This window comes from Mangifera indica, chromosome 16 (assembly GCF_011075055.1).
Source record: "Mangifera indica cultivar Alphonso chromosome 16, CATAS_Mindica_2.1, whole genome shotgun sequence".
Classification (NCBI taxonomy): Eukaryota; Viridiplantae; Streptophyta; class Magnoliopsida; order Sapindales; family Anacardiaceae; genus Mangifera; species Mangifera indica.
Window position 1 is genome coordinate 3,472,025 of NC_058152.1, and position 16,044 is coordinate 3,488,068.

General features: G+C 30.4%; 1 protein-coding gene and 1 long non-coding RNA gene across 3 annotated transcripts; one reads left to right on the plus strand and one right to left on the minus strand.

Moving 5' to 3' along the window:
* Positions 1-12,916: 12,916 nt before the first annotated feature.
* Positions 12,917-14,151, minus strand: LOC123198552 (LOB domain-containing protein 38-like). Its single transcript, XM_044613244.1, has 2 exons — positions 13,788-14,151; positions 12,917-13,691 (listed from the first exon to the last, which is right to left on the minus strand). The coding sequence occupies exons 1-2, from the start codon at positions 13,969-13,971 to the stop codon at positions 13,153-13,155; spliced, it is 723 nt and encodes a 240-aa protein (XP_044469179.1). The 5' UTR covers positions 13,972-14,151; the 3' UTR covers positions 12,917-13,152.
* LOC123198553 lies at positions 13,564-14,754 on the plus strand. Of its 2 annotated transcripts, none has more exons than XR_006498063.1 (2): positions 13,564-13,702; positions 14,394-14,754. It is a non-coding gene; the product is annotated as an uncharacterized LOC123198553 (long non-coding RNA). The 2 variants fall into 2 exon arrangements; XR_006498062.1 differs by having other exon boundaries at positions 13,565-13,702; positions 14,397-14,754.
* Positions 14,755-16,044: the final 1,290 nt, after the last annotated feature.

The following is a 16,044-nucleotide window of genomic DNA, read 5'->3' on the forward strand; positions in this document are numbered from 1 at the left end:
AATGAATGAATGCATGAAATTGAATATTTCTTGAGTAATAAAATGTGTTACGATATATAAATGAAGTTAAATGGAATATATGCTTGAGCTTTACATGAATATTGCCGTGAAGCGAACCATAAAAATATAAATTTCGATTTGAGGGGGAGCATAATCAGTTTGCATACTCTCTTATGAATTCAACAATCATTTTTCTTGTTTTGTCCTCAATTAAAAAGGAGAGATTATTGGCCATTTGAGTGTTTTTATATGACAAACCAAGAAAAATGATTAAAACTGTGCTAATTTATTTAAGGCATGAACAAAAAGTCATGACCAAAATTTGTCAAAGGTTAAAAATGTATAAATTAGCATAGAATGATCGTTTCATAACTAAAATATTTATCCCATTTTATATGGTTTGATCATTCCACATAGAAACGATTACGTTTCCCATGCAAAAGATGAAGATTGGGCATGAAATGACCATTCCAATGCAAGAATGAGCATGATCTATACTTAAAAGTGATAAATGTTACAAAGAGCTCCTAGTCATTCCAGGGGAGAACAAGACCATTATAACATGCTACCACCCACATCTCTCTTGAACCTATACCTAAATTCTTTCAAATAAGCTAACTTAGAGGCACTTTCATCACAATATACTCTTGTATCTAAACTTTATAAAGACAAAATCTAGATTCTAGATTCAAATATTGTGAGGGCGAACATCTATTATGAATTTGAAAAACCAACATCAAATTTAAAGAAAATTGGAATGTTTGTTGCACGAAGAAGTGCAACACAAAATTTGACCATTAAAGAATTGATTAAGATTTGACTTTTCAAAAAAGTGAATTTTATAGTCATAAATCTCATTCTGTTATAAGAAATGCATATTCTGACTTAAAAAACGCTCTTTTTACCGTATAAAACGTCCATTTTATAAGACACTATTACGAATTAAGTTACATTTTTTTCAAGTCAACGAATACATTTTTAAACCATTGGCTATAATGCTGAATTTTTTGTAGTCATTCAAGAGTAAGTCAAGTGTACTAATAATTGTTGAATCTCAATTCAAGCTCAAACGCCCGAGCTCACATTATATATTCTAAATTTTATCTCTCTTGAATCTACACTTAAATTCTTTAGAGATCAACCAACCTAGAGGCACTTTCGTCACAATATGCTATTGTGTTTAACCTTTGAAAGGACAAAATCCTAATTCAACTATTGTAAAAGAGAAATAATAAGAAAACTAAATTTTGATTAAATAGTAGAATGTATTTTGTTTTTTTAATGTAAATATTTTATTTTTGCTAAATCAAAATAAGAACAAATCTCGATGGTCATATTTGAATTAGGAAGAGTAAGATATTGTTATTTGAATATAACTTCTTCTTTTTTTCTTATAAATATATATTATTAATACGAAATGAGAGAAAAGAGATTAGGGTAATAACATAGAATATATATCATTATGTACTATCCTCACTCACATTTAAATCATTTTTAAAATATCTCGTGCTATAACATCGATTAATAACAAATTGTGAAAATAGGTTTTTTGACCATTAGATAGAATTTCTTTACATTTATTTTTTTACATTTAATTTATTCTAAAAAGTAATGGATACCATGATTCATATTTAAATCCTTAATGTTATTATTGTAATTGATCTTAGGTAAAACTCTTAATTATAAATATTAATTAATGACAAAAAAATTTCTTGCAAATAAACATCATCTTTAATAAGAAATTATCCTTCTAAATTTTTTTTTATTTTTTTTTAATCCTAATTATACTTACATCAAATTAATTAATAATTAAAAATAATTTTTATATATAATTAAAATAATATTATATATAAATATTTTTAAATATATAATTGAATGTAGAGGTGGCTTCACTAAAGCCGAACTCTACTTTGAATCTTTCAAATCACAAATCTTTTATCTTCATCGTCATGCACGGAAGGGAACTTTAAATCCAAGTCTCCGTCTGTAAAGTTCAGTCGAAAGGTTAGGTTTGGTGTTTGCATGATTACTTGGAAGAAAAATACACAAACGTCATCGAGCAAGCCCTGCAGCCACTGGCAGATGATTAGATGCCTTCAAATATGGGATAATGGGCGATCAAATCCTGTCATTGAATCTGACATTTGACCAGATCCTGAAAAAAATCTATTCTCCTGCCGAATCAGTAAACCCATCACATTTCATCTTTACCCACTTATCAGTAAGAGAGGTGACATGTTCACGTGAGAGAAAACATTGTTCTGTCCGGTGTTAGAATGCCAGTGTCAGTGTGTATCCCCCAGGGTATAGCCATGGGGGGCTTGCTTTTATAAAGCTGGTCCTGTCAACGACCTGTTATCGGGCCCATATTTTGTTCCATGAACTTGGGTTAAGCCTAAGCCATCACGTGAACACACTCACTCCATCTCCCTCGCCATTTCAGGTGGGTTCCACGTCCACTATCGTTTTCACAAAGATAATTTATATCTATTCTTTTGAGTATATAATTAATTAAGATTAAATTTAAATTTATTTAAATTCAAACTCAAACTCAGATTCATTAAGTTTCTTTAAATGAGTTTAATTTCTACTTATTTCAAAAGAATCTTATTGAATCAAGTTTTTAGTTTAACTTGTTATTAAAATGATATTATTTTAATACATATTAACCAAAATAATATCATTTTAATATATATTAATCAAAACGACATTTTTTTATTAAATTTTTTAAGTTTGTAATTTTAATGAGTTAAACACTTTAAAGCTTGAGTTTAAGTTCAAAAATATTGAATTTTGAAACTCGAACTCGAGCTCACTTTAGCTGAGCTTAGTTTGGGCTCATTTGATATATATTATTATGTGATTGAATAATTTTAAATTAAAAGTAAAGTAACATTTAATCACGTTTATCATTTATATACTTAAAGTGAGAACAAATAGTATTACTTCTTAAATAATATTATATATACAAATAAATTGTACAAACTTTTCTATATAACATGTTGTAATAATATATAATTGGGTGATTTTAAAGTAAAAGAAAATAAGTAAATAATCATATCATATAATCACAAACTATCGCTCTAATTTATACATAAACAATTATATAATTTAATTATATATATAGTTATATTTTTTTCACCTTTCTTTACACAAATTACATAGGGGAACCCATATGTTGGTAGAAATTCATTCCTTGTTTCCTCGTTCACATTTAGGAGATTATTACAATAAGACTAGTAATGTTCGCTTTATCAGCCCCCCTAGAATTATCAATATCAAAACTTTTACTAGGGATGATAATGGGAAGGGGATCTCAATTTTTATCCCCGTCCTCATAGAAGATATCAATCCCCTCTTTATTATGGGGATGACAAAGATTTTTCGTTCCCTTCTCATGAAAAAAATCTCCTTCTCATCTTTGTAGAAAAAAATCATTTTCCCGTATTCACGGCAAAAAATCTCCCCCCCCCCCTCCCATACCCTTTAAACACAATATAAATATATTAAATAACAAAGTTAAGTAAAATTAAAATCAACTCACTATTTCAAATATCTGAGACGAGGACAAGGTGGGGCGAGGAGAGGACACATATATCCCTATCCCTGTCCCCAATTGCGAAATTTTTTTTTTCTTCGTTCCAATCCCCTTCACTATTTTATTAGAGAATCTCCTCTCCGTTAGAGTCTAAAAGGGTCAAGGCCCCTAAATTCAGACCAAAATTGTCATTTCTAACTTATACCTTCGTTATTTTTCTTTAAATGCATGCTATAATTTTATATTTTCTTAAAATTAATGTTCAATGTCGATTTACTATTTTCCAACTAAACTTTGATGAAACAATAATTTTTCATTCTTGAAAAAATTATTTTCCCACTCTCTTGAATGATTGACATATGAACCACTTATTTAAACGTGCTACTGTAACAAATCGCTTATCATAACTCACTTTAAGTCACACATGTAGACTTAAATAAGGAAAACTTTTAACGTATTACAAAGACATGGTACCTCGAATCCATTGGCTAGTCTCATAACTACTACACTGAGTAAATCAAAAGTTTGATCTTGATATGACATCAACGAGTCTTGAACTCAATTTCTCTCTTTTCAGAATTCCACACCTTTTACCATTGAAGCTACCCTTTGGAGCAAACAGTGTAGAAGTTAAATTAGATTCGATTGATGAGTTTGCTTTAGGGAGTTCTAGAAAAGGAAAATTACAATAGCATGGTGCATGAATGGTAAAGGTAATGCTACATGTGAATAGACTGTTGGTCTAAAAATACAGGTCGGTCACCATGATTGATCTACTAGTTTGTTCCCTCAAAACTATTTACAAAGATTAGATTCGCATAATGTTATTATGTAACATTCCTCCCCAGAAGTACTATCTACCGAAGGAAAAATATTACGAATTAATATCCAGAGGATCTATTATTTTTTTTTAATAATTAAACTAAACGCATCATTAAAAGTATTTAGAAATTAGTCTAAGAAAATTGAAAATCTAAAAGCGAACAAAAGATGTATATATCTCATATGAAAACTTATCTGAAACATCTAAGATCATGGAGTAATCATATACATGTCCATAGATACAACTATACAACTATATGAATAGGGTCAAAAATCAATAATATCATATGTATATAACAAAACCATAGGTAACCAGCCCCAGTCTGGGTCTATCTTCGCTGACCTGACCTTGCCTCATAGCTACCTTGATCACCCGTATCTGTAATCATAAAAGAAAAGGAAGTGAGAGATAAGAACACTTAGTAAGGAGAAATAATTAATTAAACTATCTCATTTCCTATTCTAACTCACTCTCGGGACTCAACCCTACATCATGACCTCCATAAGAAATCGAGAGGATAATCTAGTTCATTCTTTACTATTTAGGTCATACTTTATCCCATCTGGTGTTTATTTGATATTTTCTGGAAGCTGACTATAAGGATTTGACACTTTTCTAAGCTCAAGCTCTCTTCCTTTCTCTCACTATACCAAATCATTTTTGGATCTGAATTGAGCTCTACTACGAGCATGCTCTACTGCGAGCAGACCCTACTAGGGGTCTATGTCTTACTACGGACATGTCCTACAGCAAGCTGTGTAATGTATAGTGTCCCCTCATAGTTCATAGCATACATGTGTGCATTATATCTTACTAATCTTGCTTTCATCTAAAACTATCTATAACTCACTAAACCATTCTCTTGGGACAACTCCTGAATGTTAAGCCCCAAATTCATTTTCTTTCTTTTCTTTTTCTCTCCCTTCTTTCCTTTCCTTTCCTTTCTTTCTTTCTTCCTTTCCTTTTTCTCATCATTTTCTTTCTTTCCAAAAACTGTGAAATATTGTTCACGGGACTGTTTAAGTGGTAGGACGGCCTTCTTTTTCATATAATTTAATAGTCCAAACGATCTCTAATTCATACAAGATATACATTGTTGAAAAGAAGATTCAAAGATCTTTCCAACAAGCTATAATAACATTCATGATTCATTAGATAAGACAGTCAAAACGTGAGATGAAATCAATGGCAAAAAACGGTCTTCAATGTTTATTTGGTAAGACAGTTTTTTTGTTCATGATATTTAACAGTCCAAACGGTCTTTAATTTATACAAGCTATATATCATTGAAAAAAGGATTCAAAGAGATTTCCAACAAGCTATAATAGCACTCATGATTCATCAGATAAGACAGCCAAAACGTGGGACGAAATCAGTGGTAAAACTGTAAATATTATCTAACTTTCTATCATGAACAAAATCACACACATAGATACTCCAAATGGCAAAACAACATTTCTCAACTTCAAAATCATCATTTATAACAGAGATCCAAGGAACCAAAAGCATAAAACATTAAACATATCAAGGATAATACCCCTTAACTTGTTTTAAGCTAAATCTTTACAAGTTGGCTCTCTCCTCTTTGTTTTGCTTCCTTTATCACCAAAACCACTTTAAATCATCATCAAAACATACTAACATCTTTACATAACATACATCCAATATATATAAACATAGGAAAAGGGGAAAAAAAAAAAAGATCTTTTAGTTACCAAGGCTTCCAAAGTGTTTTTTCTTCTTTTCCTTCCTTATCTTCCATAACCCTTCCAAATCATCCACTTTTCTTCAAAAACACAGCAAAGAAAGGAAGAAAGCTGCCTTATTCTAGAAGAGATGGGAGAATGATGGAAAAAGGTAAAGGTTGCCTTTTTTTTTGACTTTTCTCTCTTTATATATATATATATATATATATATATATATATATATATATATATATATATATATATATCTTTGTTTTTCCTTGTAATTGTTTTGTATATAACACACACACATACATTTCAACATACACATTTAAAACTGGAAATGTCTCAAAGTAGAACCAAAAGACACAAATACCCCTAAAACATACCTGAGGGTATTACATATTATCTACCACAAATGATTATTGGTCTCTAGGATAGGTTTAGTGATTATAAAGAAGAGAATCTCGAGAACAAAAGTGTTTGAGATCTATCGAAAATATATCAAGATCAAACGCTTCAAAAGATAGTTAAAATGGGTAAGTATGTGAAATCTCCAAGTGAAGGGGCTTAGGTTTGAGACTACATAATGCAATCATCAACCACAAATGATTATTGGTCTCTAGGATAGGTCCAGTGATTATAAAAAAGAGAATCTCAAACACAAAAGTATTTGAAATCTATTGATAATATATCAAGATTAAACGGTTCAAAAGATAGTTTCAATAGGGAAGCATGTGAAATCTTCAAGTGAAGGGATTTAGATTCAAAACTCGATAGTGTTATATGAAAATTAAGTCTTTAACTTATATGTTATAATGATTGTAAAACTAGTAATTAGATCCAAAATTTTACCTGCTCAAATAATATTTATTTGTTGAAGAGGCAAGGTTAGTAACCTTTCAGTAATAACAGAAGCAAATAAAACAAAGGGTTAAACAATTCAACCAAGCACTCAACTTCAGAATTTGAAAAGGCCAACCCAATGCAAAATTACAAGACAGCAACGTCATGCTAATCCACTTTCAGGTGGACCCTCCATGCCCACTTGTATTTATTTGTAATAATAATTAGGCCGAAGGAGTTCCCACCCAAAGTATGTGTTTTTTTTTTTTAATTTTGTTCTTTAATTTTGAAAAATCTATTTGCCTATTGGTTTTAAGAATAAAATTATTATTTTATCTATAATATTAAAAATAAACTAAAATTTTATTTTTTTCTTCCCTAAACTTTAAAACTTAAAAATTTTTCCCTATGTCAAGTTTTAAAATACAATATTTTTCTGTCAAGTTTTAAAATACAATATTTTTCTGTCTAGGGTTTAGTTTTCAATTCTCGATAACATCTCTGATGCTATAGTTGATAGCCTTTCCCTTTCGACGCTTCATCTTTCTCTAGCAGTGTCTTTCTCGACGTTTCTCCCTTCTCCAGTCAGCTATTTAAACCAGAAAGATGAAGAGTTTCGTTAAAAAAACACTGTTAACAAAGCTCCTTCAGACCAAACTCTTTGTTTTTCTAGCTTGAATAGTTGATCGGAGGAGGGAGAAATGTCAAGAGAGACATATCAGAGGAAGAGAAAACTTCGGGAGGGAGAGGCTACTACAAATGTTGTCTGGAATTAAAAACTAAATCTTAGAGAAGAAAATGTTGTTTTTTAAAAACTTGGTTTAGAGGAAAAATTATTAAATTTCTCAAGGTTTAAAGGGGAAAGAAAAGATAAAATTTTAAAGAATTAAAATTTTATTAACTTTAATTGTTTATAAATAGATAAATGAGTTTTTTTTAAATTAAAAGATGAATTTAAAAATAAATTGCATACTTTAAGTGGGAATGAGTCCTTCAGGTGGGAATAAGTCCTTTGCCCTAATAATTATTTAATCTCAATTAATTAATTTAATTAATTCATTCATTCATTTCAATTAAATCACCCCCTTACTTTTTTGAAAAAGAAGTATGTTGAAGAGCATCCAGGCCACCTCGGGGGAACATAAAATATATTATGAAATAAGCAACTCAACTTGAGCCAATAATTAGGTGGACAAGTTGCATAAAATATAGTCCAGACTAAAGCAAACCCAAAAGCGCTTATGTGCATAGGACTCAGCAAGCTTTTGTAATGGCTATTATTCTTTTGTATCGTCCAACAATTAATAAATTAATTAATGGGCATTTAGTGGGTTGGTCCCTATTGTCAAAGCTGTGAACATTTTGCAATTTGTTAATTGATTAGATATTATTTTATTATTTAGACCTGTTTGCATCTGCACCAAGAAGCTTGGAATTTGTCGTTGTTACCAAAATTCAATGAAAGTGAGCGTCGCACCTTCTCTTCCTTTGTCTTGGTTTAGGCATTTTAATTAATGCCGGCCACTCAATTTCCTTCGGCCAAAAGCCTTGTTCCCACCAAGGTCGAGAATTTTCAAACTCTTATACATGAAGTTTATTGGCAGCATAAAGGGATAAAAATATTAAATTATATTTTTTAATTTTAATTTTGAAAATAGATAGTTTTTTCTTATTTTAGTTAACATTTGATCCCAAGCAAAGAAAGAGATTAGAGATAGAGAGAGAGGATATTGATGATACATAAATTAAAGTTTTCAAAAGTTCATAAAAAGGTCAAAAACTAAGCTAGGTCAAAAATTGTCAATATTCTAAATTAAGATGTAAAAAAAATAAATTTTAATTTTTATATAAAAATCATTAAATAATATTTTTACTTTTTTATATTAATAAAAAATTTTAATAAAAATTAGATGATATATAAATATTTAAAATTTTAAAATTTTATGGTTAAAAGTTCGAAAATATATTAAACCTTTAGTGGGAATAAGACTTTTGGCCATTTCTTTTTAATATCAATTATATTCACTCCACGCTTCATCTTTCCATTGCATTCTTTGCAATTGGCTTTCCCTCTCGGTGAAAAGGATTTTTTTTTTCTTTTGGGGATTTACTTGTTATCATATGGGTTAAAAATCCTACTCAGTCAAGCCCACATGAATGATACCTATAAAGATTGATTAGTGATTTACAATAGACATCAAAGCTAGCTTGCATGTTGAGATGCAACCAAGACAATGTATAATCTCATCCAAAAATTGTTATAAGAAAACAAAGATTACTATCTGTCACGATTTCTGTAATTTCCTTTGTTTGGAAAAACAAATTCATATTATCTTGACATTATTTCTCACAATTTTAATAATTGTAATCAAAGTGTAATCATACTTTTAACGTATCTAAGTCATACCGTTTATTAAAAAACAGTAACTTTGTATCTTTTTTTTTTTACTTGCCAAAAAAACTTTGTACTTTATGTAAAGGCTAAAGGACTATTTTTCATTCAAATTTTAATGCAAAAACATTATACACTAGGGGAGTTTAAAAAATTTAAATATTCATTTATAGATTAACTTATATTATAGTTTTTTATTAGAGACTAAAGTAAAATTATCATTTTATCATTAAACCTTAAAAATTTATTATTTCCCTTCATAGTTTAAAAAAGTAACAAATTTTCTCTATGATCAAACTTTGAAAAACTACATTTTTCCCCCTAAGTTTTTTCTTCCATCTCCAATGATCGGATGTCATTCCTGCCATTGTTCGGCCTTCCCACCATCTTCTTCTCATGTCATCAACATTTCTACTAGACAACCATCTTCATCCAACGAAAAGACAAAGATGATTCATCATCTTCATCTTTTTGTCGGACAAAGACAGTTCGTCTTCAATCAAAGAAATTAGTTTGGTGGGAAAGTTGAGGCAAGAGAAGAAGATGGTGAGAAGGTCAATCAACAATGGGAATGACATCCGATTATCAAAAATGGAAGAAAAATCTTAAAGAGAAAAATATAGTTTTTTAAAATTTAGTCATGAAAAAAATTATTAGTTTTTTAAATTAAAGAGAAAAAATGATATAAATTTTTAGGGTTTTAGAGTTTAATGATAAAATAATGATTTTATCATTCCTCTAATAAAAATCAATCTATAAATAGATATTTAAAATTTTAAAATATTACAAATGTATAATTATCTTTATATTAGAAAATAATCCTTCAACCTGAGGTAAATAGTTATACCCATAACTCCATACTAATAGATAGTATTAATTCAAGAGAATAAAAAAGTTAAGGCCAAAGGACTATTTCCCACCTAAGGTATGTTGTATTATCAAGTTTTTTTTCTTTAACTTTGAAAATCTCAAATACCCACTCATAGGTTGTTAAAATTAACAGTTTAAAGGATAAAATTGTTATTTTATCTAGAATATTAAAAATAAATTAAAATTTAATCTAATTTCCCCTTTAACCCTTAAAAACCAACAATTTTCCTCTAGGTTAAGTTTTGAAAAATAGCATTCTCCCCTTAGAGTTTAGTTTTCAATCCTCGATATCAAATCCGGTATTATTGTCGATGATGAAGTTTTACCGATGTACTACCATACTTTGACGGCCTCTATTCTCTTCTTTGGAATGTCGATTGCCCAGATCTGATGTCATCTTTGCTTAAAAAGTTGAAGAATTTTGTTGAGAGATAAAACTCTTTATTTTTTCAAATAAAGACGATGAATTTGTCTTCATTTGAAAAGACGATTGTCTTTCCCAAGAGAAAACGTCTTCCCAAAACTCCATACTAATAGAGATTATTAATTCAAGAGAACAAAAAAGTTAACGAGGGACACTTTTAGCATCTTCAAATATTGTTTTTCTTTTTATATTGGTTAAAATAATGTTACTACGGTGAATATAGGTTAACCACATTAAAAAAAGAGTGATTGGTGAAGAGTGACGTGGCCCACCACTTCCCAAGACAGGAGGAGAAAGAAAAATAGAGAGAGAATCGTTTAAACTAGGAAGAAAGAAAGACACGAAAGCCAAAGCCAGAGAGAGCTGACAAGGACCGTACTCTCTCGGCTTTCAATTCGATGAAAGAGACGTAGAGACTACTCCATCACGCTAAATCTCTCATTTGATACCTTCTCTATCTCATCACGCCTCTTTGCTTTCTCAAAAGGCCGCCTCCCCCTCGCTCTCTCTCTCTCTCTCTCTCTCAATCTACACGCCGAAAGCTCCCAAATTTACATTAATTCAGGGAAAGAGCAAGTGACCCAACTGCTTGTCAAAATGTTTTAGTATATTTTATCAAATTAAAAATAATATTATTATTTAGGCAGGTAAGGTAACCATGGAGAAGAGAGTTAGATTGCTTTTGCTTGTTCTTGTCTGTAAGCATTAGTCTCACGCACCCTTTTGGGAATGTGTTCAGTACCGTCCTATTATCTATGTCAGAAGTGACAATTGGATATGTACAACAGGTTTTCAACCTGCATCTTTTTAAATAAATAGAGAATTTTCTGATAAAAAAATAACTAAAGATAAAAATAAAAAAAATAGAATAAATATATTTTTATAGTTAATAAATATTTTATTATTATTTTAAAAAATTTTCTCAACAGGATGAAAAGGAGTCAAGAAAAGAAAATTTTTCCAGGAAGAAAAGACAGATTTTCGGTCATAGCGTTTCATAGGAAGACAGAAACGAGGATTAATCCTACTGGCTGCGCTGCCATCTCCAGCTACATTGGTGAACCATGTTTAAGGATTAAATATAAAGTCACATGTGCCCCTCCAATCCAGTAAGATTGATGCTTAAACTCCTGGCCATGTATTCGTTGGAGAATTTTTATTAGCTGGGTAGGAAGGAATATGACTTTGAGCAGGGTCAAAGTTTGAAACCAGCCCTCTGCCCTTCGGGTTCGGGCCTGCCTTAGATTCATTCCACACTTCCTCGAGTCGTTGTTAACCAAATATTCTTTAAATAAAGCAAAAATTATTTGGTCATCAAAATCCTGTCCAATTGGGTCAAGAGTCATTATAAAATCAAGGCCAAAAGAGTTCTTCCCGCCGAAGGTACAGGTGATCTCTTCTCACTTTTTAAAATCTGTTAAATAAATTTTTGTTAAAAAATTAAAAATTAATATAAAATCCTTATTTTAATAATATTATTTAAAAAATTATTATTTAAAAAATTATGTAAATTAATTTTATTTTTTTTAATTTTAAAAACTAACAGTTCATTTATACATAAAATTTTTTTAGTTTTAAAAACTCACATTTCTCTCTCAAACCTTCTTCATCTTTGATAACAATCGAATCCATCCTAAATTGTTGCAGTTGAAGTCTTTTCACTATCTGACTATCAAAATTGAATTTTCAAATAAAAATCATCTAAAAATTCAAACAACTCTCATCTGAAAATCTAAACTATTTTTGTCTGATAATAATATCTAAATGAATCATCTGAATAACGATAAGACTAAGCAAAAATCATCTAAATTTCTAACAACGTGACTTAAAGAGAGATAACCAAACTTTACCCTAAGGTTAAGACTAAAGATATTGTCACCAGCGATAGAAAATGGAGATATAAGTTAGAGAGAAAAAACACTTCAAATGATTTTTATAAAAAAAAAATACTTTCTAAAATTTAAAAATTTTAAATACAAATAAAATTATTAATTTTTAAAACCTAACAAAAACGGTAATAAATTTTATATTTTAAAAATTTTATTAAATAATCATATTATTTTTCTACTTCAACAGAGTTTTTGAATAAATTTTTATTTATAAATAAATATTTTAAATTTTAACAAAATTTTATTTATAAGTAAATTTTTAAATTTTTAAAAAAATTAGAAAATGATTAGTTTGAAAATTCCCAGTACTGTAAGTGTGACAAAGTCATTTGGCCTAAAATCTAACGGTTGAGAAAATCATGTTGGTCTATTCAAAACGATTTTAATTTTTGAACTAGATCATGATTCAGATTTTTTACATATAGCTTTACGATGATACACGCCACACACGATTCCCACCAATGATTTCATTTTATTCGTGCCTTAATACACAGTAACATAACACAAAGAAGAAAATAAAACAAACAAGAAATTGAGAACCATTACCGACTAATTCATATTTCTCTCTTCATATTTTGAAGAGAATCCTTAACCGGTAATTCACAAAAACTCGCCGGAATCTAATATATTCCGGGCAAAATTCTCCAAAAATTTAAGAATTGCGGTGAACAAAAGTTCACCGAGCTCTTCAAACAAACAAGTTTAGTAACTTCTTGTCATTGAGATACGGACGATCTCCTACTCCACTTTCAGCGAAACATGTGGTGATGACTGACTCCTCTGAATTCATCGATGGAGTTTCCGGCCGTCGTCTGATAATATCTGGTTTATTACACGGCGAAGCTACTAGGTTTGTCAGACTTGGTGTTAAGCAAAGATCCAGATCTGATCTTTCAAGTTTTGCAGTGGCTGCTTCCTCTGATCTCTTGCGTTTCGGTGATGCTTTAGATCTTGAACTGGAAAACCTAGAGTGAGAATTAGGTAATGAGTCCTTCAACTTCCACATGTCTGTACAAGTTACTTCAGTTTCGGACACTTCGTCCGACGCCGGAGTTAGCGATCCACCGTTCATGAGCTCCGGTATGGGGTGTAACGTGCGGCCGTGTAGGACAGCCTCCACCGCCGCCTGACACACCTGCCACTTTCCTGTCCACAAAAGCCCTACGGCCCCGTTCACAGGATTCACAGTTCTTCCGCACGCTTCAAACAACAGAGATTGAAACAAAGCTGCAATACAGGTAAACCATAATCAACCAAACAAAGTAAATTAACGTTTACATAGAATGCTTGAATTGGATTAAAAAAATGAAAATACTCAAGTACCAGGACGTTGAGATTCAGGAACGGCTGAGATGAAGGACATGAGACCGGCACGGCCAAAGAACTTCGCTACAAAAACCGTAGCGTGGCCTTGTGCTTCAGGGGTCTCGATCCACTGTAAACACGGACGTAAAATACACGACTCGCTGCATCCCTTTCGTAAGACTCGGCACCCGTTGCAACTCATATCTCAACTCACTTGAACTGGAATCTTTTCCTGTTAAATGTGATGGTAAAAAGTATCACATAAAACGCAAGAAAGACTTTTTTTTAATGGGATTTCAGGTCTCAAATACAGGGGTAGAGACAGAGCGAGTTATCAGAGAAGAAAAAGAAACGAGGCTTTCTTTCATGGTTAAATGAGAGTGATACATATATAAACAAATACACTGAAAGAATCGAGTGTGTAAGGTTAACCAGAGTTAGATTAATTGAACTAGAGGAGTGGTTGAGTTGAGTAGAGTAGTGTGTTTTGGGTTGGATGGGATTCCAAGGTCTTGGGCGTGAGCGGCTCCGTGTTTCCGCGGATGGTTGATCCTCCACCGTTGGATTCTTTAATTTTGATTTCTTTAGTTTTTATGTGGTTTTTTTTTTTTTTATTTGCTACAGCAGAAGTGGATATTGACGAGGCGGCTTCCATTTCAAAGTTGCTATTCTCCAAGTAGTCTGACGTCATCGGCAAAAAATCTTCACTGACAAAGGTATATCTGTATCATCATAGGATGCCATTAATTTTCTTTTCATTTATTAAAAAAATAAAATAAAATAATTATTATTATGGTTAAATGTTATTTGAAGTGGGTATGGCATGCACATGTATGTATGTATGCATGCATGCACAGTTGTTGGGATTGAATATTATAATGGTAATGGAGCAAAATATTGTATGTTTAGTGGGAGATTAGGAAACACAATTGTTGTAAGTGGTGGAGGATCTTAATTAAAGTAGATTTCTTTTTTAGTGTAGAAATTAAATTAGATTTTGGGGCAAAGGATTATTTCCCACACAATTTTTAGTTCAATCTCAAAAAAAAAATTTATGACAATTCAAAAATCAAAATATCCACCCATAAGTGAACTCTTGTTAACTTTTTTAATTAAAAACAATAATAAAATTGTTATTTTACTATTAATCTTAAAAAATTATATCATTTTTTTATAGTTTAAAAAATTAACAATTTTTCTCTTAAAATTAAGTTTTAAAAACTTATTGTTTTTCTCCTAGGGTTTAAAAATTTTTTTCAGTTAACAAATCCAACTAGTCATCGATGGTCAAAATGGCATGAGGACGATTTATGGAAGAGAAAGTGTCATCTAGAAGTCATCCTCTTGTTGTTTCAACCATTAACAACTAGTTGGATTTGTTGGTTAGAAAAAATTTTCAAACCTTAGGGGGATAATGGTAAGTTTTTAAAATTTAATTATAAGAGGTTAGTTTTTCAATTTATACGAGTAAAATAATATACATTTTAAAGTTTAGTGATAAAATGATAATTTTATTTTTTGTCTTTTATAAAAAATTTTAACAGAAATTAATTTATAAATAAATATTTAAGTTTTTAAATTGTCACAAATATATTTTTAAAATTAAATTAAAATTTAGATAAAAAATAATTTTTGGAATAAATCTCATTGCCATTTGCTATAGTAAACAATTATTTAAGATCTTCCTTGGTTTTCTCATCTAATACTCTTGTAAGTAATTGCTTATTTGAGAAGCAACCCTATAAAAAAATTAAATTGAAATGAGTTTCAATTAAGAGTTTTATTACATGACTTAATACATAACGTGAGTATCTAAACATATATAATTAAATATTATTTTATTATTAATTTAAAATTATTTAATTATATAATAATTTATTATTTATATATATATTTAAATTATAAATAAAAAATTATAATTCAAGTCTATGGAAATTCATTATTGTTTGATGATGTCCTTTGGATCTAACGACTGATGAACCCATAATTGAGGCATGAATATAATACAACACAATTAGCTCCGGCAACAACAATAATAATTCATAGAAAATGGAGATGGGGACATGGTGAGAGGAGGAGTGAGCAAGTGGTGGATGTGAAATGTGCGGCGCGTGAAGGTAGAAAGAAAATGAGGACGTGGCGTGCTTATCCTCCCACTTGCAACTTGTGATTTATTATCTCACGCAATTCTGTCTGTTTGCCCTGAAAATCCACACGCCTCCGCAACATTTGGATTTGGGGGCCATGGCATGGCATAGACATTTGTTTCAACAAA